The sequence below is a fragment of the Phalacrocorax carbo genome, chromosome 1 (assembly GCF_963921805.1).
Source record: "Phalacrocorax carbo chromosome 1, bPhaCar2.1, whole genome shotgun sequence".
Lineage (NCBI taxonomy): Eukaryota > Metazoa > Chordata > Aves > Suliformes > Phalacrocoracidae > Phalacrocorax > Phalacrocorax carbo.
In genome coordinates, this window is record NC_087513.1 from 124,936,690 (window position 1) to 124,959,758 (window position 23,069).

Consider the following 23,069-nt stretch of genomic DNA (forward strand, 5'->3'; position numbering starts at 1 on the left):
AAATACAAGCTTTTCATGTGAGAATAATGGACAGTGATATAGCTGTATATGAAGTCATAAGGAGACCAATACACACTGCTCCAACACCAAACATTTATTTGCAACTTTCATCCATGTTATTTTTATTAAAGAGGCAGTATAGCATTCTTCTGTGCATCATAGATAATATAGGAGCAGACGATTTGGAGGAGCCATTGCATCATTTCAGAACAATATCTTTGTCTTTCTTCAGTAATGAAGAACAATGCTTACAGATTTCTGTTGTTTTCAGAACTTCAACATCCATTCTGATACTAAATAAGGGGATCGATGGATACATCCCATTGTATTTTCCCATTGTATCTTGAAGGCTAGAGTCATTAGGCTGTGAGGTGCTGAAGAATGTTGTGCCATCATATCAACTGAAAACTCTCACTAATACCACCCTGCTGATTCTTCTTCAGCATTGAGTCCTTCCTTCCAGAGAGCAAGGCATTGGGTATGTGGAGATATAGAATCATAGAATCATGGAATCATTTAGGTTGGAAAAAACCTTTAAGATCATTGAGTCCAACCATAAACCTAACACTGCCAACTCCACCACTAAACCATGTACCGAAGTGCCACATTCACATGTCTTTTAAATACCTCCAGGGATCATGACTCAACCACTTCCCTGGGCAGCCTGTTCCAATGCCTTTTGATGAAGAATTTTTTCCTAATATCCAATCTAAACCTCCTCTGACACAACTTGAGGCCATTTCCTCTCATCCTACTACTTGTTACTTGGGAGAAGAGACAAACAGCCACCTCACTACAGCTTCCTTTCACAGAGTTGCAGAGAGTGATAAGGTCTCCCCTCAGCCTCCTCTTCTCCAGCCTAAACCCCCCCAGCTCCCTCAGCCGCTCCTCGTAAGATTTGTTCTCCAGACCCTTCACCAGCTTCGTTGCCCTTCTTCAGACACGTTCCAGCAACTCAATATCCTTGTAGTGAGGGGCCCATAACTGAAGACAGTTAGATATGATGATATGATGCTGAATGTTTGTCTAAGTAGATTCAAGATAATTTCTTATTTATCTAATCAGTGTATTAACATCTTTCTGAAGTCAGAGTGTCAAAAAACTTCTTTGGTTCTAGCCCAAGAAAAATCCTTTCTGTTGCCACTGCCTTAGGTCTAGTGTTAAGCTAATACTCTGCACAACTCCTAGGAGAGCAGTCTAGAATAACTTCAAGATGTGATTCCTCTTTTGAACCCTGTTACTCTTGTTATCTGTTAAGTTTAATTAATTCTTGTATAGGAAGCTGAATTGATTCCACTCAGTTCCTATCAAGAGAAAGACAAGTGTCTAACTACTTTTCAAGGGTGGAGCTGATGTACCTTTTGGAGCCTTTCACCCTTCTGTGTGGGATTTTACAGCCCTAACTCAAATTCCTATAGACTTTAATTTTGGACTTTTAGGACTGATATTTCTTACGTCTGGCCTCAAATGTTTTAATACCTCTGCTGTAGCTCATTGTTTGATGGATGAGGTCAGTACAGAGGAACAAAAATAACATCATAGAATCATAGAATTGTTAAGGTTGGAAAAGACCCTTAAGATCATTGAGTCCAATCACTAACCTATCACTGCCAAGTCCACCACTAAACCATATCCTCAAGCACCACGTCTACCCTTCTTTTAAGGGATGGAGACTCAACCACCTCCCTGGGCACCTGTTCCAATGCCTGACAACCCTTTCAGTGAAGAAGTATTTTCCTAATATCCAACGTAAACTTCCCCTGGCACAGCTTGAGGCCATTTCCTCTAGTCCTATCGCTTGTTACTAGGGAGAAGAGACCGACCTCCGCCTCGCTACAACCTCCTTGATACCTGCCATCAGTCTTCCTCCATGTTTTGAGTGTGATACCCAATGTCTTTGAGTATACCAGAAAGCCTTCTTGGTTGTTATCAACTCTGGGAAATGCTTCTTTTCTTCATCCTGGTTGTGTTATGTGGCTTGGGCAAACAAGGTAAATTCTTAGCACTTTTTGAATTTGGGTAGAGTGGTGCATATGCTGTGAAGCTGGGAGTATACTTTTTAATATGACACAGTTTACAGAGTCATTGCACCTGAGAGAGAGACAATGTCTCTATACCTTATTTATCTCAAGTTTATTTATTGTAAAATGCAAATAAAAGCATTTATTCATAACACTGAAAATGAACAACATAAGAATAAAAATTTCTTCAATATATAGGTAAAGAAATGAAAGTCATCAGTCTACTTACATTAATGTTGTGCAAGAAAGGCCTTCTGAAATACCTTATTTTGTTTATATTCATATTCTGGTAGGTTCTGGCGAGGAGGCAGTCCGATATCTGGTCTTTTGCATACCTTATGCTTGAAGTTACCCCTAACAGAGTCACAGAAGGGTAGGGGTTGGAAGGGACCTCTGGAGATCACCTTGTCCAACTCCCTGCTTGAGCAGGCACACCTAGAGCAGGGGGCACAGGAACACGTCCAGGTGGGTTTTGAATATCTCCAGAGAAGGAGACTCCACAACCTCCCTGGGCAGCCTGTGCCCCTGCTCTGGCACCCTCACAGGAAAGGAGTTTTTCTCCTGTTTAGGTGGAACTTCCTGTGTTCCAACTTGTGCCCATTGTCCCATGTCCTGTTGTTGGGCACTAATGAAAAGAGTCTGGTCCCATCTTCCTGACACCCACCCTTTAGATATTTATAGGTATTGATGAGGTCGCCCCTCAGTCTTCTCTTCTCCAGCTGAACAAATCCAGGTCTCTCAGCCTTTCCTCATAAGCGAGATGCTCCAGTCCCCTGATCATCTTGGTAGCTCTCTGCTGGACTTGCTCAAGCAGTTCCACGTCCTTCTTAAACTGGGGGAGCCCAAAACTGGACACAGACTCCAGATGTGGTCTCACTAGGGCAGAGTAGAGGGGGAGGATAACCTCTCTTGATCTGCTGGCCACACTCCTTTTAATGCACCCCAGGATACAGTTGGCCTTCTTGGCCCCAAGGGCACGTTGTTGGTCAGCTGCTTGTCCACCAGCACTCCCAGGTCCTTCCTAACAGAGCCGTTTTCAAGTAGTTCAGCCCCCAGCCTGTACTGGTGCATGGGGTTGTTCCTCCCCAGGGGCAGGACCTTGCACTTGCTCTTGTTGAACTTCATGAGGTTCCCCTGGGCCCAGCTCTCCAGCCTGTCCAGGTCTCGCTGGATGGCAGCACAGCCTTCTGGTGTATCAGCCACTCCTCCCAGCTTGGTATCATCAGCAAACTTGCTGAGGTTACACTCTGTCCCATCATCCAGGTCACTGATGAACGTGTTGAACAGGACTGGACCCAGCACAGACCCCTGGTGAACACCACTAGTGACAGGCCTCCATCCAGACTCTGCTCCATTGATCACAAACCTCGGACTTCTGTTGTTGAGCCAGTTCTCTATCCAAATCACTATCCACTCATCCAACCCACAACTTCCTAAGCTTGCCTGTGAGGATGCTATGGGAGACAGTGTCGAATGCCTTACTTGAAGTCAAGATAGACAAAATCTAATGCTCTCCCTTCATCTACCCAGCCAGTCACACCATCATAGAAGGCTATCAGGTCGGTCAAGTGTGATCTCCCCTTGGTGAATTCACGTTGACTGTTTCTGATAACCTTCTTGTCCTCTACATGCCTGGAGATGACCTCCAGGATGAACTACTCCATCACCTTTCTGGGGACAGAGGTGAGGCTGACTGGCCTCAGTTTCCTGAATAAAGTCTGTTCAGGAGTTTCCATCAAAATATTCATTCACAGAAGTTTCCTTAAAGAGTTTTCATGGGATACTTTTGGAGCACTCCTAGATAGGGTCAAAATTTTCTCCTGGTGGAGCCTGATGGCTTTTATATCCAGTCTTCCCATTGAGATTTTCCAGGAAATCCAGGTGTCTTGAAACTTGTATACGTGATGGTAGTTGTGTACTTTAAAGTGATGATGAGTTTTGGGCTAAGTGGATCCCAACCCTTTTTGCTAAGCATAACAGCAATTGGAAAGAAATATCTAAGTGTTTCTAAGGTAGTCTCTTGGGCAATTTGGAAAGCTTTTTCATAGCTAAATTTTAATAACAGCCTTCAGTCTTAGTGAATTTTGTCTGTTACCTCACTGACATATTCAGAGCAGAACTGGAGCAGCAGCCAATTGATCAAGGCTAAGTCAGTGCCTCTGTACACAGATACACCGATGACAGAAGGTTGATGAGGTCTGATGATTGGAAATGAGGTAGTAATCCATAACAACCCTAGCAAAATGATACAGGTTGCCATAGAAAAGCAGTTCTAACTGGACTCCTGTGTTTATATGTACTTGATGCTAGATAATTAAATTGGTGCTCACTATGTGCTTAGCATTACCACATTCTGCCTCTTCTAGTTTCTGCCTCTTCTAGTTTCTGCCTCTTCTAGTTTGTGTGAATCCTATCAGATGTCTTCATTGTTCCTGGTTTATGGATGTTCTTTGCCTACTTGTACATTACCTAGAATATTTACATTTATTCACAGGTTGTTATTTAAGCGTTTATAGATCATAGTTCAAAAATGTCTGATATCTGCACTGCTGGCATGACTGTATGTAACAACGGTAAGACATGCAGAGCCAGCCTAGGTATGAGTAATTAACCTGTGATCTGCTGTCCCTGCATGTTCATTGTGATTTGTGGAAGGTGCAAATTCCCTCCTGAAGAAGCCCAGGAGAGCACTCTGAGAATAGAAACATACAGTTCTCAGCTTTCTTCCCCAGCCACTGCTTTTTGGTCAGCATGGTTCAAATAAAGCATAATTAATCTTTCAAATTTTCCACTTGCCAAAGCAGGTAGATGTTGTTCGCTGTTTCAAGCAACATTCCAAGTATCAGTTTTACTTTCCTTCTCTCGGAAGCTTTTCTTGGTACGTTACCACAGCAGTAAAGGGAAAGTTTGGGCATTTTACAACTAATTTGTTGCAATCTGTGTGTCTGGAGGAAAAACATCTCAATAGTGATTAAGGTGTTTAATCTTAATGTTTAATAGTTATCTTGGAGAACTGGCATCAAGTTAAACATCGACCTTAATGAGGAGGAATTTTTTTTAGACAGTGTTCCTCAATAACAAAATGCAGCCAGTATGAGAACATTCAGCTATATAGAACCCATTATTACTATTATGACATGTAATGTTGTTATATAGCTTTTCTGAAGATGAAAACTATAGACTACATGTATTCCCATATATCTAGCAAGTACAATCATTGAAAGAAAGATAGAACACCATGTAAATAGAGAACCATGTAAATCTAGAAAGGAAAACCTTTCTTACCTAAAAGTCAGGAAACTTCTGCTCCCCTGAGAAAAATAAGCTTAAGAATTCTTCATTATTTTCTCTTCTTTCCAGCAGCATTCGTTTAAACTGTGTCATCTGAGAAAAATAATAGCCTTTCTTCACTAGGAAGTTAGCTTTTTTGGTATTCAGTCTAACGGAGTTGCCTTTTGTTACTGCAATTACATTTCCTATTGCCTTTATTAGTCACCTGAGAGCAAGTGGTAGGTCAGTTTAACAATTACCAGAGCTTTGAAATACCTTTGCTTACACCCATAAGACTTCTGCTATCAGACCTGCAGACAGATAGAACCATCATCAAGTTTTAATTCTACTAATGTTATGTAACTCTCATCCTTTGTCTTTCACATGGAAATGGGTATTTTGTGTTTTGATGCTTTGTGATATAACAAATCCTTTATGGAGGAGCAGTTCTCATAAGGAGTCAGTCTTTCCAGTGTTGTGTGTGCTTTTAGCATTCAGTTGTAGGCATAGGAATTGAACTTCATAAATAGAAGCTATCTAAAGCAATTAATAGAACTGGATCATTAGTCCAAAGTGTACTCAGAACTCAGATTAGCTTACACATAGGTTTAGCAAGTTGAAAAACTTGGACTGCTCTCAGAAAGATTTATCTTGCTTACCTATTAACTTTTCCTGCTTTATGATTTCAGAAGCCGAGGAGCATATCTTCCTCACGTTATGCCAGAATTTCTACTTGAACTTGATGATTATAAGAAATGGATTAAACTGCAAACTGTACTGAAGGTAGGTTTGGGTTTTTTATGTTTGTTTGGTTTCATTTTTTCTTCTTTTTTTAGAAAGACCACATGTTTAGTGTCGGTTCTTTGAAAACTAATGGAAATCCTCTGTGGACCATGAGTCTTCCTACTGTAGTGACTGTTTTGGATTGCATAAATCTAAGCACATGCATGAGACTGAATAGAAATTTAAACTGACACCAACATTTACACCCTCCTCCCCTGATTTTTCTCTTCCATTCCTTCTGATACTGCTGCTGATACCCGCGGTTAATTTCCAACAGCTATGTTTTCTCAAAGTAGAATTAATTTGACTGCTTTCTACTGATTTTACCATTTTAAAAAAATATCTGATGTGTTGCCTCTCTGTCCTGATTGCTGCTTTCAACTCCTGTCAATTCTGTATTGTACTTCTTAGTCCTGAGATAGTGGCAAACTGTAAATAGTTCTAATGCTGATCACTATTGCACTGTAGTAGATGTTATCAGTCATTTAGGCCATTGATTCATTATTGTCCTCTTGTGAATTTCCTATCCAAACTGCTGAAATGAATATTGAAAGTTAATCTCATTCCTTTATCAGAAGGGTCACACGGCTGACTTGAAAAAAGATCTGAAAAACTCAGATGTATTTAGCGACAAGCATCTCTTCATTCTGGAGGACAGCATATTTGAGACAATGAGCAAACGAGCTTGGACAGATGTGCTACTGCAGGTATACAAGGTAAACTGTAGACACATTTATACTTAAATTCTGAAGAACTGATGGCAAAATCTTTGTTTTGAACAAGCTCTGTGATATATTCAAGTTTTTGTTTCCAAACAGATCTTTAAAACTAAATGCTTCTAAGTATTTTATTTTGCTCTAACAGAGAAGAAAAAAAAAATGAGTCAGAACATTTTCATTTTCTTAGTTCTGAAACTTCAGCAGTGTGTTAATATGTTTCAGTTAGGAAATGCTATGCTAGAACAGGCTGCATTTTGTAGGATTAATTGTTGTAGAAATCTTTTCTTACAAATAAAGAAAACTCTTCCGTGCTTTTTTGCTACCCTGATTAGAAACACTTTTCACTGGAAATACTCAGTTGACTGAACATGTACCCAATCATGGTATTTATTATCTTGTCTTAGAATGGAATTTTTAAACAAGTAAGCGTTTTTATAATACCTATTCCTTTGAAGATATCATGAACTTGGTCATTATGGACTTCTCAAATTTATTAAATTTTATTTTTACTGGTGAATATTTTGGATGACTAAATCATTTTACAAAGTAAATCTGATGTGCTCACTAATGATCAATAATGTTTGTGTACCTAAAAATAAGTATTTACTTATTTCTATTCAAAGGAGTGGAAAATAAATGAAAAATATAAATATTATCTGGGCTTCTGAGTACAAGAAAGACATAGACATACTGGAGTGTGACTCCAGCGAAGGGTCCCAAAGGTGGTTTAAGAGACTGGAGCATCTGTCATCAGGGAGAGACTGAGACAGCTGAGACTGTTCAGCCAGGAGAAGAGAAGGTTCAAGGGGGATCTTATCTATCTCTGTAAATACCTGATAGGAGGGTGTGAATACAACTCCAGACTCCTCTCAGTAGTGCCCAGTGACATGGTGAGAGCAGCAAGCACAAACTGAAATACAGGAAATCTGAGGGTGGTCACACACTGGAACAGGTTGCCCAGGGGGACTGTGGAGTTTCCATCCTTGGAGATATGCAAAACCCAGCTGAATGTGATCCTTTCAACACACGCTAGCTAGTTCTGCTTTGAGTGGGGGGTTTGAACTAGACAATCTCCAGAAGTGCCTTCTAATCTCAAATAATCACATAATCACAGAATACTTGCTGAAAAAGCATAATAAAAAATGAGAAAAATTGTCTTAGAGAAGGTATGTAAACTAAAAAAATGAGGAAATATATCTGAGAGTAACAGACAGAAAACAGTATGTGTACATGGGCTGAGACAGATGACCCATGGGAACATGGATGTGGAAAAATGCAATCATAGTGACCAGAAAGCAAGTCACTTTCCAATTTTTTTTCAATTTGCTGAATTATTCATAGCTACATGATAGACTAGCACAGAGCAGAGCCCCCCCCAAATTAGTAGTATGCATGTGTGTTATTTTGTTTTGGTTTTGATTTTTTTTTTCCTGATGAAATGAAACTCTAAAAAATAGGTAACTTAAAATGTCTCGATTCAGTCAGGTATTGTATGGGGTTTATGTGGCAAGGTTTTGGCAGCAAGAGGCTACAGGGGTGGCTGCCAGAAGCTGCCCCCATGTTCGATAGAACCAGTGCCAGGTGGCTCCAAGATGGACCTGCTGCTGGCCAAGGCTGAGCCCATCAGCGGTAGTGGTAGCACCTCTGTGATTATGTATTTAAGAAGCAGGAACTTGGACTGGAAGCAGCTGGGAGAGAGGAGTGAGAAGCAGCCCTGCAGACACCCAAGGTCACTGAAGAATGAAGGGAAGGGAGTGCTCCAGGTGCAGGAGCAGAGATTCCCCTGCAGCCTATGGTGAAGACCATGGTGAGGCAGGCTGTCCCCCTGCAGCCCATGGAAGTCCACGATGGAGCACACATCTGCCTGCAGCCTGTGGAGGACCCCACGCCGGAGCAGGTGGATGTGTCCAAAGGAGGCTGCAACCCCATGGGAAGCCCATGCTGGAGCAGGTTTGCTGGCAGGACCTGTGACCCCACGGGGGACCCACGCTGGAGCAGCCTGTTCCTGAAGGACTGCACCTTGTGGGAGGGACCCACACTGGAGCAGTTCATGAAGAACTGCAGCCTGTGGGAAGGACTCACATTGCAGATGTTCCTGGAGGACTGTCTCCCGTGGGAGTAACCCCAGGCTGGAGCAGGGGAAAAGTGTGAGGAGGAAGGATTGGCAGAGACAGCGTGTGATGAACTGACCACAACCCCCATTCCCTGTCCTCATGTGCCACTATGGAGGAGAGGAGGTAGAGAAAACTGGGAGAGAAGCTGAGCCCAGAAGAAGGGAGGGTTGGGGGAAAGGTGTTTTAAGATTGTTCATGTTTCTCATTATCCTACTCTAATTTAGATTGGCAAGAAATTAAATTAATCCCCCAAGTCAAGAATGTTTTGCCTGTGATGGTAATTGGTGAGGGATCTCTCCCTGTCCTTACCTCAACCAATGAACCTTTTATCATATTTTTCTCCCCTTGTCCAGTTGAGGAGGGGGAGTGATAGAGTGCCTTGGTGGGCACCTGGTGGCCAGCCAAGGTCAACACATCACAGGTACATTGGGAAACATACTTTAAGCATTCACACATGTTCTGTCAAAAAGTGTCAGCTATTAAAAGTTGTCTTTTGTTTTGACAAGATATTATTGATGTCTAGGTAAAAGAGAAGTTATCTTCAGTTTTGATCAAATATTAAGAATTGCAATTGGCCACTTAAGAAAATTTCTAGTATTTCTTACAGCAACAGTTTAAAGACATCTTCAAACCCAAAAAATGAAAAATTATTTTTAATTTGATAATTTCTGTAGTGTATCATTAACTTTATTTTTTGTATCGTGCAGTCTTTTAAGATAAACTTGCTAGCCTTTTCAGTATCTGAGAGGAAAGCATCATTATGAATTTACACTGATGTGGTGTGGGCTACTACTGAAAGAACATGTCTTGTATGGTAGTGCAAACCAGGTTTTCCTGTCCCTTTCCTTATGCTAGAACCATCTGAGTAGGGTGGTGCTTCCAAATAGATCTTTCATCTCTCTGACCTTTGGTGTAGACAGAAGAATGGAACAGAACACGTTTGCTGGGGGTATGAAAAAGGTGAAGTTTAGATCAGCTTAAACCTATTGTGAAGGTGTGCTCTTCATCATTCTAGTTCCATTTCATGCGGAAGAATCACGTTTCAGCTTCTCATTCATTGTTCCTTCATCTTTCTTTCCTATAATAGTACATTTTTAGAGCCCTATAAGATCACATTCATCTTCCCTGTCGCTCTAGCTTATGTCTTAGGAATTATACATCTCTGCTTTACTTTTTTGTTGTAGCCTGGTGCAGTTTGGCTAACATGATATTCAGTTCAATAAGCAGAACTCTTAAGATAATATGACTTTACATCTGAACTAGTCACTTAACATTTAAAGTCCTGTCCTCTCTTCTATACTCTTTGATTCAAACCCATTTTTGACCAGGGTGACCATGACTGCTGCTGAACAAGATTTATTTATTTATTTTATTAAATTTGTAAAGAAAGCATCAGAACAATGAAGAAAAATGGTATATGAACTGTCAAGACAAGAAGATCGGTTTATCTAAAAAAATATTTATTTGGGCTAGTGTTGAATTATTGTGAAGTTAAGAGAATGTTTTGTATCATAAAAGCAGTTTCATCAAAATGAAAGTAGAGACAAGCCTTTATGATAGCCCGATTTCAAGCAAGATAAGATGAAACTGAATCCTGTCTTCCTCACATAGCACACTGCAAATTTCAGAAAATGTTAAAAGAATCCATCTCTTCACCAGACATGTTTTGTTATCCAATTTTATTTTAGAAATAAAATGCTGTTATTAGAAATACTTAATATTATTTTATATCAACTAACATGCCATCCGGTATTGCTTTCACGCCCCTACCTGATGCATTATGGTCCACTTATTTGTTATAAAAACTTCTGTTGCTGCAGAAGTTCCAGAGGGAAAAACGTATATGTAAATCCACCTCAGAAAAATAGAAAATGAAGTTTATTCTGAAGAAAGGGTAGAACCTGTGGAGAATAAAAGGGGAAATTAATCAGTGATATAGTGTTAGTTCTCTTCTTGAGCAAGGGCTGAAATACTGATCGTATTCTACAAATCTTGAAACTCTAGGCTAATGGAAACACATGGACACTGTCAGCAGAAGTGGTAATTTAGCCCTTGGGTTAGGCCAGATTTTCAATAAAGACAATTTATCTTTAAATTTACCAAGCATGTAGTAATAAGGATGCTTTTTATAGTTATAGGTAATAACAATTCCTAACCTTACAGCTGAATATTTTTTTAATAAGTACAGTGTGCTCCAAAAGCCACTGTATGCTTGTGTCCTGGTCCCTCAACAGGGTCTCAATAGGAATGTAGACATGTGGGCATCTTGGATTAGCGTGGATTGAACTTGTTAAGAGACAGTAAAAGAATGGTTTTTTGGTAAATAATGTTTAATATTTTCTTCTAAATGTAGTTGCCATTACTCTTTTCTGTTTTGATCCTTTTAATAGTACATCAGGTTATACTGATGAAGGAACATTACAATAAATTAACCTGCAAAGACACTACCTTTTGAGAAAGCATAAAATAGTGTACAGCTTGGGGTTTTTGCTGTTTTCTCCAGATTTGTATCTGAGGATGCTGATATAAACGTCTGAGATTTCTTTCTCTCTTGAGATAGTTCTGTGCAAATCAGTATGGTGCCATGGAGAGAAATCCAAATATTTATATTGTTATCTCAGCCATCTGTGCTTGGAACTAGGTGATGCTGAACTGAAATGCTTCAAGGTATAGAAAGAAATTTCGAAGTTACTTGAATTTTTAAATTGTAATTAAATATGGATGCTATAATTTGGGTCTCATGTACAATAATAGTTAACCAGGTTTTGTATATTAGTATTTTACAAAAGTTTTTCATCAGAAAAGCCTGAAAGCAATGGACAACAGTCTGTCATGTCATCTGGAAAAAAAAAAAAAAGAAATCCAATTGTAAATATGGAAACTGTGAAGCCACATGTCTGTAGCTGCATCATACTATATTTAAGAATGTTCTCCATCTGCAGCAAATGGAGGGATTAAAAAGTTTTAACACCTTGCTTTGAGAAACTGATGCTTTCTCTAATGTACCTGTTGAAATCTGGTATTGAAAACTAATATGAAGAGAAACATTTATTAAAGGGTTGCAGAGAAACATTTATTAAAGGGTTACAAGCTGTTTTTGTTCTAACTAGATGAAATGAAATGAAATAGCCTTTTCTTCATGTATATGTGTATCAGCGAATTAGACATTGCTGAGGGTGTTTAAGGGACTGATAAACTAGGTCCAGTTCACATTTCAAAATAACATTTTGCTGGATTGGCATCCATTGTCAATAGACATTGTAGATTGCACTGGAGATCAGTGTAGTCGTTCAGTAATTAGTGCTTTGGCTGGAATACACAGAGTAATTCTTGGAATCCAGATGGGTCCGGTGATTTCATCCAGTTCATCAAAACTGGGAAAAAAGTTGGAAACAAAAAATATTTAGAATCATAAAATATGTCAAGTTAGAAAGGGCCCATAAAGATCATTGCACACTGCTCCTCACAGGGCTACCTAAAACTAAACCATATGACTAATAGCGTTGTCCAGATGCTCCTTGAACTCTGACAGGCTTGGTGTCATGACCACTTCCCTGGGGAGCTGTTCCAGTGACCGACCACCCTCTCAGTGAAGGACCTTTTCCTAATATCCAATCTGACCTTCCCCTGATGCAGCTTCAGTCCATTTTCTCATGGTCTATCGTTGGTCACCAGAGAGAGAAGATCAGCACCTCCCCCTCTGCTGCCCCCCTTGAGGTAGTCTGCCATGAGGTCATCCCTCAGCCTTCTCTTCTCTGGGCTGAACACTTTTCTGAGTGACCTCAGCTGCTCCGCATAAGTCTGGCCTTTTACCAACTTGGTCGCCCTCCTCTGGACACACTCTAATAGTTTGATGTCCTTCTATTGAGGTGACCAAAACTGCACACAGTGCTTGGGGTGGGTCCACACCAGTGTAGTGTAGAGTGGGACAGCCACCTCCCTTGACCAGCTGGCTATGCTGTGCTTGATGGACAAAGTTCAAGGACGTGGTTGGCCCTTTTGGTTGCCAGGGCACACTGATGACTCATGTTCAACTTGTCAACAACCCAAACCCCCAGATCTCCCTGTGGGGCTGCTCTCCAGCCTCTCATCCCCCAGTTTGCATGTATTTTCAGGATTACCCTGTCCCAGGTGCAGAATCTGGCACTTGGTCTTGTTAAATTTCATACGGTTGGTGATTGCTCAGCTCTCTAGTCTATCCAGATCTCTCTGTAAGGCCTCTCTACCCATGAGGGAGTCCACAGCTCCTAATTTAGTATCATTGGCAAACTTAATATATGTTCGATTCCTGTGTCCAGATCATTTATACAAACTTTAAAGAGCACTGGCCCTAAAATTGAGCCCTGGTGAACCCAGCTGGTGATTGGCTGCCTGCCTGGTGTAACTCCGTTTACTCTAACTCCTTGAGCCTGACCTGTCAGCCAATCATTCACCAATTGTATTATGGACTTGCCTAACTCTATACTGGGCATTTTTTCTAGAAGAATACTGTGAGAGACAGTATCAAAAGCTCTGCCAAAATGCAAAACCACCACATCTACTGGTTTCCCTTGGTCAACTAGATGGGTGACCTTGTCATAAAAGGAAATTAAGTTGGTTAAGCAGGACTTGCTACTCATGAACCCGTGCTGGCTATGACCAATGACTGCATTGTTTCTCAAGTGTTTTTCAGTAGCTCCCAGAATAACCTTCTCCGTAATTTTACCAGGAACTGAAGTGAGACTGGCAAGCCTGTAATTTCCAGGGTCTTCCTTCTTACCCTTCTGGGAAACTGGGACAACATCTGCCAGCTTCCAGTTGACTGTGACCTCTCCAGACTGCCAAGACCATTTAGAAGCTTCAGTTTGCATTTTGTTTAAGGAAGCAAAGGAATTCCCTAAAACCTCTGCAAAAATGTTCTCTTGTGTGTTATACATTTGTGCTAATGTGTAATCTCTTAAACCTTTTCAAAATTAGAAAGCCTTTTGAATTTGAAGTGGGTTTTGTTATCATTCAACCTGAAATTGTTCTTTTTACAGTTGGTGCTTAAAAACACTTTTTCTAATTTCAGGTGTTTGTTCTTCCACGTGTTTCTTCATCCAATATCACTGACCTGTTCAGCTTGGAAAGCATGCAGAACATGCCAAGAATAAAATCAGAATCTTTATCCAGTAATATATATTCTCCATATGAACGAACCATTCTCACTTGGTTGAATAAACATTATGAGAAGAATCGAAAAACTGTGTGGAAAGATTGTCAAAAAGGTGAAATAATTCTTTCACTATAGTATTCCTTCTAATACTCTTTTTGTAGACTTTTAAAATTGTTATTCATAGAGATATCATGACAACTTGCCACTGAAAGTGTTTTCCGGGGAGTAGTTATTGTCTATCCATATGTATTTCCTTTCCTTGTGTGTCTGTGTTCCAAGATCAGCATCTTTTGACTAGCACTGTTCATGAAATATCTTCCATGTTCAGATGTTCTGAGTGTTCTTATAGTGTCCTAATTAGGCATGAGGGGTGAAGTGTGGTGAACCTTAGCACTTTCTTCTTTCCATTAATGATCTCAGGAAGGAAGTGCTGCTAACAGTGATCACTTTTACGTCATTTTCCTGTTTACAGCCACACACAGTTTTTAGTATTTGTGCTTATAGTAGCTTGTTTGATAGCTAGCTTTTCAGAATTTTTAGAATAATTTTGGTATTGCCTTTACTCTAAAGCCATTTATGAAGGTAACAGAGACTAAGGTTCAAGATTATAAATCTTGCCCTACTTGCAAGGTCAGTTTGACACCTCATGATTGCTTGAGAAAGGTTAGACAAAATTACCTGTACCGTTTTGACCTAGACAGTTCTGGTATTTGAATCTGATAAACTGCTCAACCAGTAGTAATTATTAGTTCTATTTCCTAGGGTGATTTCTCCCTTTTGCTTCTTGACCCTAACGTCATTGTCTCTTTTAGCATTAATTTTGGATTAGTTAACACCAAGGAAGGGCAGTCTGATGATGATCAGGGGACAACTCCAGAAGAATAGCTTATAAGCCACATATGAAAAAGATTTCTAGTGTCATTTTTGCTCTGACTGGTTTCTGACCTGTCTGAATTATGGATAATCTATTTGAATATCATCTTCCATAAGTCTTACCTGGGCATATTCTCTATCTTGCATATGCTTTGAATATCCCATTGCTTTCCTCATTTTATCTCTAAAGAAGCAAATTATACTAGATATTCTCAAATGTGTTGAATAATTCTGCTGATAAGATTGAAAGATCAGTCTATACCCCCTGCATCCAATAGAAATAGCTTTCTAGCCGTCAACCTATAGTTTGGATCTGATCTTATTATTAACTGAGGGAGCTTCCCTAGCTAAAGTAACATGCCCTGCAGTAAGCAGGTCTATTTGCAATGTATTATTTTCTTATTACCTGTGTCTAGTGCCTGCTGTAGTGTACCTGTCTTAGAGTCACAAGCACTCTGTTCTGCTGGTTCTTAATCTGAGTCCTGTGTGTATAAATGACAACTTGCAGAGAGAATGGCTAGCAGTCTGGCAAGTGTTGTGGCTCACCGTAAATGCTGCATGTATATATTCCTCAATCCCACTGTCAGTTCTCTTTGTTGTGGACTCTAGCAATACCTAAATGTTGAGGCATGGCTAGCTTTGTTCTGGCCTGTGGGAACTTGCTGGGGAGAATATGACCATCAAAATGCATCTTATTTAACATTAAACTTTTACTTGAGCTATAACGTCTAAAGATGAGCGAGTGAATCTGAACCATAAAGTGCAGAGAGTGGACCCTACTGGGCAAAAATCCACAAATGTCTCAGTCCAAGAGAAATATCTCTTGATGATGAATTTTAAGGAGACAATTTTTGAAAGTGTTATTTTAGTTGCCTAGGAGTATGTAATAAATTAGAATTTTAAAATGATTTTTTTTCAGAGTTGACATATAGTTATCAGCAATTGTAGTTTTTTAACAATTATTTAGTTCTAAAGGCTCCCCAAAATTGGCACCCAAAAGGAACAATTTAATTAAAATATTGGGGTTCTCAGAAAATAATAATAACTTCTATTAAATCATGCTAATAGGACAGATAAATCGGTAGGTTAGTGTATTCATTTATGCAGACCTGGTTGCAGATTTGGCTCTGGGTCACAGGTGAAGATGAGTTTTGTGGTTACTGCCAGGGGACATTTATCTGCATTACAGTTCTCTCTTATGATTTCACTTAATTATACTTTTCTGCTTTCAGAGAAGTGCATGATTGGAATAAGAAGGCAGAGATTATATACACTTTCTGCGTGTGGGAAGTTATCCATACTGCCTTGCTATATTGACTTGTATATAGCTTTTTTGGCCCATGAGTTCTATTTGCCAGAGGACAGTTGAAATAGCTTGGTGTATACACATGAGCATGCCCTTTTCTTTCTCACAAAACTACATAAATGAGCACTGCTAAAGTTACAATAATTAAAAAAAGAGAAAATTTTGACAAACTATGAAATTCTTAATCTTATACCTCTACATTATAAAAGTTCTTAACTGTGTAATCTTATACTTTTCTGTTCCACAGATGACCTGCCTCAATATCTCTTTGAATTCTAGGTTTTAGCCTTCATTTTCCCCCTACATGTTTGCTTTTACTGTCTCAGAATGAATTGGTATCTGCTATTGTGCTGTTCTTTCTGATAAACAGGGCAGAGGATCTGATGAAAGAGGACACAGAAAAGACTGAGGTACTCAATGCTTTCACCTTGGTCTTTGCTGGTAAGACTGGCACTGAGCAATCCCATGCCCTTGAGATGAGTGGGAAAGTCTGGAGCAGAGGAGACTTAGTCTTGGTGGAGGAGGCTCAGATTAGGGAGCACTTAAACAAACTGGACAAACACAAGTCTGTGGGACCCAATGGGAAGCACCAACAAACACTGAGGGAGCTGGCCAATGTCATTGCGAGGCCACACTCAGTAATTCTGTAAAGGTGAGGAAAATCATGGGGAAGTTTGGAAGAAAGCAAATGTCGTTCCTGTCTGGAAGAAGGAGGATCTGGGGAGCTGCAGGCCAGTCAACTTCATCTTGTTTCTTGGAATGGTGAGGGAGTAAATAATGTTGGAAACCATTTCCAAACATATGAAGGACAAGATATTGTTTGGGAGTAGTCAGGACGAATTTACAAAGGGGAAATCATGCTTGGCCAACCTGATTGCCTTCCATGATTACATGACTAGCTCAGAGCACAGGTAGAGAGCAGTGGGTGTTGTTTATCTCAACTTTGGCAAGGCTTTCAACACCCTCGCATTACACCCTCATAAACAAACTGATGAAGCACAGGCTAGATAAAAAGGCAGTGAGTCAACTGAAATTAAGCTGAACTGCCAGACTCAAAGGGTTATGGTCAGTGGCAGAAAGTCCAGCTGGAGGCTGGTTACCAGCAATGTACCTCTGGGGCCATTTAGCTGAGTTTGTTTTTTAAGATTATACAGTGGAGAAGAAATTACATATCTCAGCAGATTTAATATTCTGATATACCATTGGTCCTTTAAATTTTATGACGTTAAGGTTAATCATCGAGTTTATACTTAGATATTTTGACATTTGTAGTCATGTTAGCCTTAAATTAAGCAGTTAAACAGGCTTTTTCAGAGAAACAGTTAAAAGAGTCATAAGGAAAAATTGCAGTCCTAGTAGGTGTTCATACAACCCAACTGAAAGTCCCAAATATCCTCAATTTTGTATGAGTTTTTGTTTTTATTTGCTTAATATCACTAATGTTAAGAGAAGGATTAGTTCTTTTATTCTTGATACTGTCCAGATCAGTGAGCAATTACCACTTTTTGCTTAACATTTATGCACCTACATGTTATCATCCAAACACTCTGCTTTGAATAAAGAATTAACTCTGGCTAGCAATGTGTGATGATCATGGAGCTGTTTTCAGCTCAAACTAGTCTGTTGGGTGATCCATTCCTACTAAATAAATGAAGATGTATCCAGGCCACATTTCTCAGTCTTTCCTTTGATACTTAAGCTACTTAAAGTGAAATGTGACAGTAAGCCAAGCCTAAGCTACTGCAGTGCAGAAAGGTTTTAAATATACATCTTTATTACTTCCTTCTAAAGTTGAAGATAACTATGTCATTCATCAGAACTCTCCTCTTGCAAGAATTAAGATCTCAATAGCTTAGAGAGAACATTAGCAAGGAGTTTACTATCTCCATATCTTCTGCCTTTACTGCTACTAAAAAATAAATATGTTTTAAAAGCAGCTTGGCATATGTTTCGGGAGGGCAGGCTTGTCATATGTCTTACTGACCATAAAATGGAAAGCAATGTTGAAACTTGAGACCAAATGCTGAAAAACTGCAAAATGCAACTTTGCCTGTTCTGCTGAGACCTTAATTATACATGAAATATAAGGTTCAGTGCCCACTTAAGGCATTATATGGGCAATAGTAATGACAGAAGAGGAAGCATGAATTATTTGAGTAATAAATTTTAATTTACCTTCTACCACTCCTTATCTTCACATTTCTTTTCAACATTTCTCTCTGAAAGACTAACTACTAATAGTATAAAAAAATAAGAGTTAGGAAAAACCCTTTAAAAGTTGCTAGAGCATTGGAATACTGTAATTCAAACCCCGTACTTCCTACACAGAAGAAAATTTTGCAAATCACTGAATTAAATTGCTACCTGAGGAGCTGTATGTCTCTTCCTTATTAATTATGATTCTTGCCATGTTATAAAAGATAAATTATGTTTTGGGAAATAAAGGATTTTCTTGAATATGTCCCAGCAAGATCTAAAAAAGAGTAGATAATTCTACATTTAATATAAAAATATTAATGTGACAGCCAGTAAAGTGAACAATATCTGAACAATCAATCTAACTCTGAGATGTAAGAGCTGTCTCCAGAGTAGATACATCTTCATTTTACTGGAAATTCTGCTTAAGAGGAAAGAAAAGTGCTAATCCAGTGCCAGTGTATGTTTGTCTGACAATGTTAGGGGTAGTAGCATCTCTTAAGATTCTTACTCCCAAGTAGGAAAGTTTTGGTTCTGATACATTATTCACTTCACTTCACTGTGAGGTTTTTTTTTGTTTATTTTTTAAATTTTGATATCAATTCGCATTGCATCTGCAGTAAAGAGGTTGAGGAAGGAGAGATTTTAGAGTGAGATGAGAAGTTTTCACAAAACTGTAAGAATTAAGTAGAATTCTTGTTTGTTTTAAAACGGATTCCCTAGAACTTTTGCTTAAGGTTGTTTCCAGTAAGGCAATTAAAAAAAATGCTTTTTTCTTTCCCTTGTTTTCATGATTTTTTCTTTTTCTCCCCTCTCCTCTCTCCTCTCTGCTCTTCTCTCCCTGGTTTTTAGGAGGGATATTTCTGAAGTGTATTAATTCTTGCTTCTCAATTTGATGGTTCTTAGAGACAGTTGAGAAACAAGAGCTGAAGGATATTTTTATCTTTGAAGTGTAGAAGGGAAGAATATTCTGTAATTTCATATAAGATTCCCTTCAGTTAAAATTGCTGCAAAACAGTCTTTTCCCAAAGAACAAATCTTGCTTTTTGTATACTTGATAAGAAGCTGAATTAAAGGAGGGAAGTGACTATCTAATGAACTGCCATCAAGAGTATCATAAGTCTGCCTTCCAGCAAGATATTATGAGAGGACATTGTTCTTGAGTGATGAGTCCTGGAATATTTCCTGAAATATGAATTAGCAAAGTTTTAAACCATTTTTTCTGTGTTATATTTCATGATTTGCACAGCAAAATGTAAGAATATAACATAATATGTAAATATGAAGTCCAATAAGTAAGCTTTTCTGTCCTGCTCGCCTTTCTTAGTCAACCTGAATACTCCACATTTAAGAATTGCATCATATCTCATTCCCTATAGCCGAAAAACCCACAAGATCATATCAGGATTTTATTTGGCAGAAAAAGATAAAAAGAATTATTTTTCTGAGTTTTAAGTTCATATGTGGTTGAGAAATAAACAAATCTCCATGTTTATTTTACCTTTTTAGACTTTGGAGTAGTATAAAAATATTTGGTTTATACAGTTTTATTGTTTTATACTGGCTGGCATTATGCAGTTTCAGGGAAATAAAGGTATGAAGAAGGATAGTCCTTGGAGACCTATACTGAAAAGATTTAAAGTGTTCATATTTGGAGAACTGTTAAGAAGTTCTTTCAAAAAAAAGCCTAAACTCTTAGAGCTGCATTTATTTGTGTATATATTTGTGTCTGTACATATATACCTACATATATATGTGTGTGTAGACATGTACGCTTATATATATAAATGTATAAGAGTATATACATATATGCAGATCTTCTAAAACCTAAATGACCTAAATAGGAACAATAGGGTAAATGTTTAGTAAGAAATTTTTTTTCCTTACTTGCAATACACTCTGAGATGCCTAGATGGCTATTCTGCTTTCAGCTGAACAAGGCGCTTCGCAATGTTTTTATGTTAATTGGAATAAATAAGGTTTCTGATTATTTGTGGAATTAATGCTGCTTCTGCATTGCATACAGAATATGTAGGCTGAGTATGGTATGGCTGTGGATTTAGTGATACAACTTCAGATATCTCATGAAGAGAAAACATATTTCAGATTATGAAGATTGAAAAAGGTCTGTCAATTCATTGTAGGTATCAAACAGTGAATTTCTGTGAATTTCATTGAGAGCAGTCTTCAACCTTTTTTTTCCTTTTGACTAAAAAATATGTTGTGGGGTTTATAGTATTAATTCCGAAGCCAGTACAGAAGCTAGGTATGCTGTAATGAATTGTGATTTATTACATTTTAAATCAAAGGGATCTATACGTGAAATGCCATGATTAAAAAAAAATTGTGTTGAAGGTGACATTTTAATCTAGAGGCTTTTAGTATCATTCAGTGATTTTAAAACTAGTTCTCGTTACAAATGGAAACTTTCTGCTGAAAAGCAACAAAATGGAGACTGATATACGGTAACACTTTTCTTATGTGATACATAAAAACCTAAGGAATTTGTCAACTTAAGATGCTATTTGGGATAAGAATCAGCAAAAATAAAACAGACCTGCGTAGATGGATGATTGGAAAATTTCATTAGGAGCAGAAAGGTAAATGTTCATGCCTCAGGGTAAAAGCCTTCTGCAACAGATGGGAATAAATGAGACATATCCCCAGCGCATCCGTCTTTCTGTCACTGCCCCATGTGGTGCATCTTGAACTTTTCTGGTTAGAATTATTATGAATTATCAGGGCTATTAAATGATCTACCCCTGATATTTCAGGAGTTCATAGAAGAACAATTATCAGTTTTGATGAGCAAGAGTGGCAGCATCCTGCCTGAAGTAGGAACTCTAATTAGCCTATGAGTCGCTAATAAAAGACTTCTTGTTTTCCATGTTAAGATAAACGTAGCATCACATCCTGTATGTGCTGAAGGTAGATATCATTCTGTTAATCCTAAATACATTTTAGGAAAAACACAGTAGCCTTTTTCAAAAAATATTCCGCTCATCTTTCTTATGCTGTAAACTCTGTTGTAAACTTCAGTACCATAATTTTAAACCTCGTCCTGGTTCTCATGTCAGCACTTACAGAAAAGGTTATTGCTACATATTTCTTCTGTAAATGTTTGTATTATTTGGTACCAGATTTAAGCTATTGAAACAAGACTATAGGTGTTATTATAGCTATAGATTAGTTCCACCTCCAGAGATTTTCAGATCCCAGAATAGGAAGTTTTATATAATATTATAAACCATTCTTACTGCAGTAATTTACATTAAAAAGGACATACTGTAGTAGTTTAAAGGCCTGTCTAGCTCAGTATTCTACCTCCAATAGAAGACGCTTAGAGACGAGTAACAGTGCAAACTTATAGCAATACTTTATGCATACTCTGCGACTTCCTGATTTGAAATTCAAGACTACTTGAGATGAAGGTGGTAATTCTGTAAGGTTGTGCTAGATTTTTATTGTGTGAATTCCTTTAATTGTATTTTGATCCTATGCAAACTTCTAGCGTCACACCATTCTGAAGTAAGTAGGTTTAAAATCTATATTGTATGTAAAATGTCTTGTTTTGAGCTTGCTGCTTAATACTGTAATTTGGTACTTCCTTTACCTGCAAATTCATGTATTACATTGAGCTGTTTAACAATAATGTCTGGTTCCCATTGTCAATGTCACACCTACTTATATAGACTGCTGTCATATCACCACTCAATTGTTACTTTTCCTTTGTAGTTCCATAGGCTAATTTATTAATTCCTTATAAAGTGCCATTTCATATCTTTGATCATTAAAGGTCATCAGTTTCAAGATTTTTATGTGAATGTATTAGGTTTGTTTGGAAAGTCTTACAGAATATTAGCCTAACCTTGTATATTTTTTCCTCTGTTTTTCAGTAACTCAGAATTTGAAAAAATTGCTTGTTGGCTATATAATAGATTTATCATTTGTGAAGACATCTGCTGTGCCTTCTTAGACATATATCAGTTGATTTTGCAACGGATAGCAAGAATTTAACTTTTTTATTGCTGATGAAAACAACAGAACAGCTTCATAAGAAATATAGTACTTGAAAGATTTATTGCTATTCTTACTTTTTTGTATAAAATATCTCTGAATCTTAGTAGATTAAATAAAATCTGACCCTTTAAGAGTTTTAATGCTTTGTATAAGACCATTTTGTTCTTTCTGGATGGTCTTATCCAGATAATACCAGTACATCATACTTCTGTGTTACTATTTTTTTCCCTTTTTACTGGAATTTTTCTTTTAAGATTGATGGTAATTTTTCATTGTAATTTTTTCCAGAACAAAGGTGATGTGGTGTGTGTGGTGGAAGAGTTGTTTAAGTATAGTGTTTTTTGGGGAGGGCTGAACAGTGTTGTTCTACCAGAAAGATGATCATGGTTTTGGCTTGCCAACCACTTTGTACTGTTGGTTGTTGGTTTTTTTTTTTTTTTTTTTTTTTAATTTATTTTGTGGAACTGATGCCAAAGAGTACCATCGTGTATCTATTTAGAATAAGGTTGGATATAGTTTCTTTCAGAAAAGAAGCAACAGCTTTAAGGATTTCATTTTCACTGTTAGCAGTGGGATGTGTTAGCTATTTTGAAACTGAAATGTTTGACTTCATAACCATTCGAAACAATGGCT

General features: G+C 38.3%; 1 protein-coding gene across 1 annotated transcript in view; it reads left to right on the plus strand.

Moving 5' to 3' along the window:
- Window positions 1-23,069, plus strand: part of CFAP47 (cilia and flagella associated protein 47) — a 346,829-nt gene that overhangs the window by 73,882 nt on the left and 249,878 nt on the right. The window contains 3 exon segments of the mRNA XM_064473493.1: window positions 5,981-6,074; window positions 6,650-6,790; window positions 13,958-14,153. Coding sequence (XP_064329563.1) covers window positions 5,981-6,074; window positions 6,650-6,790; window positions 13,958-14,153 — 431 coding nt within the window.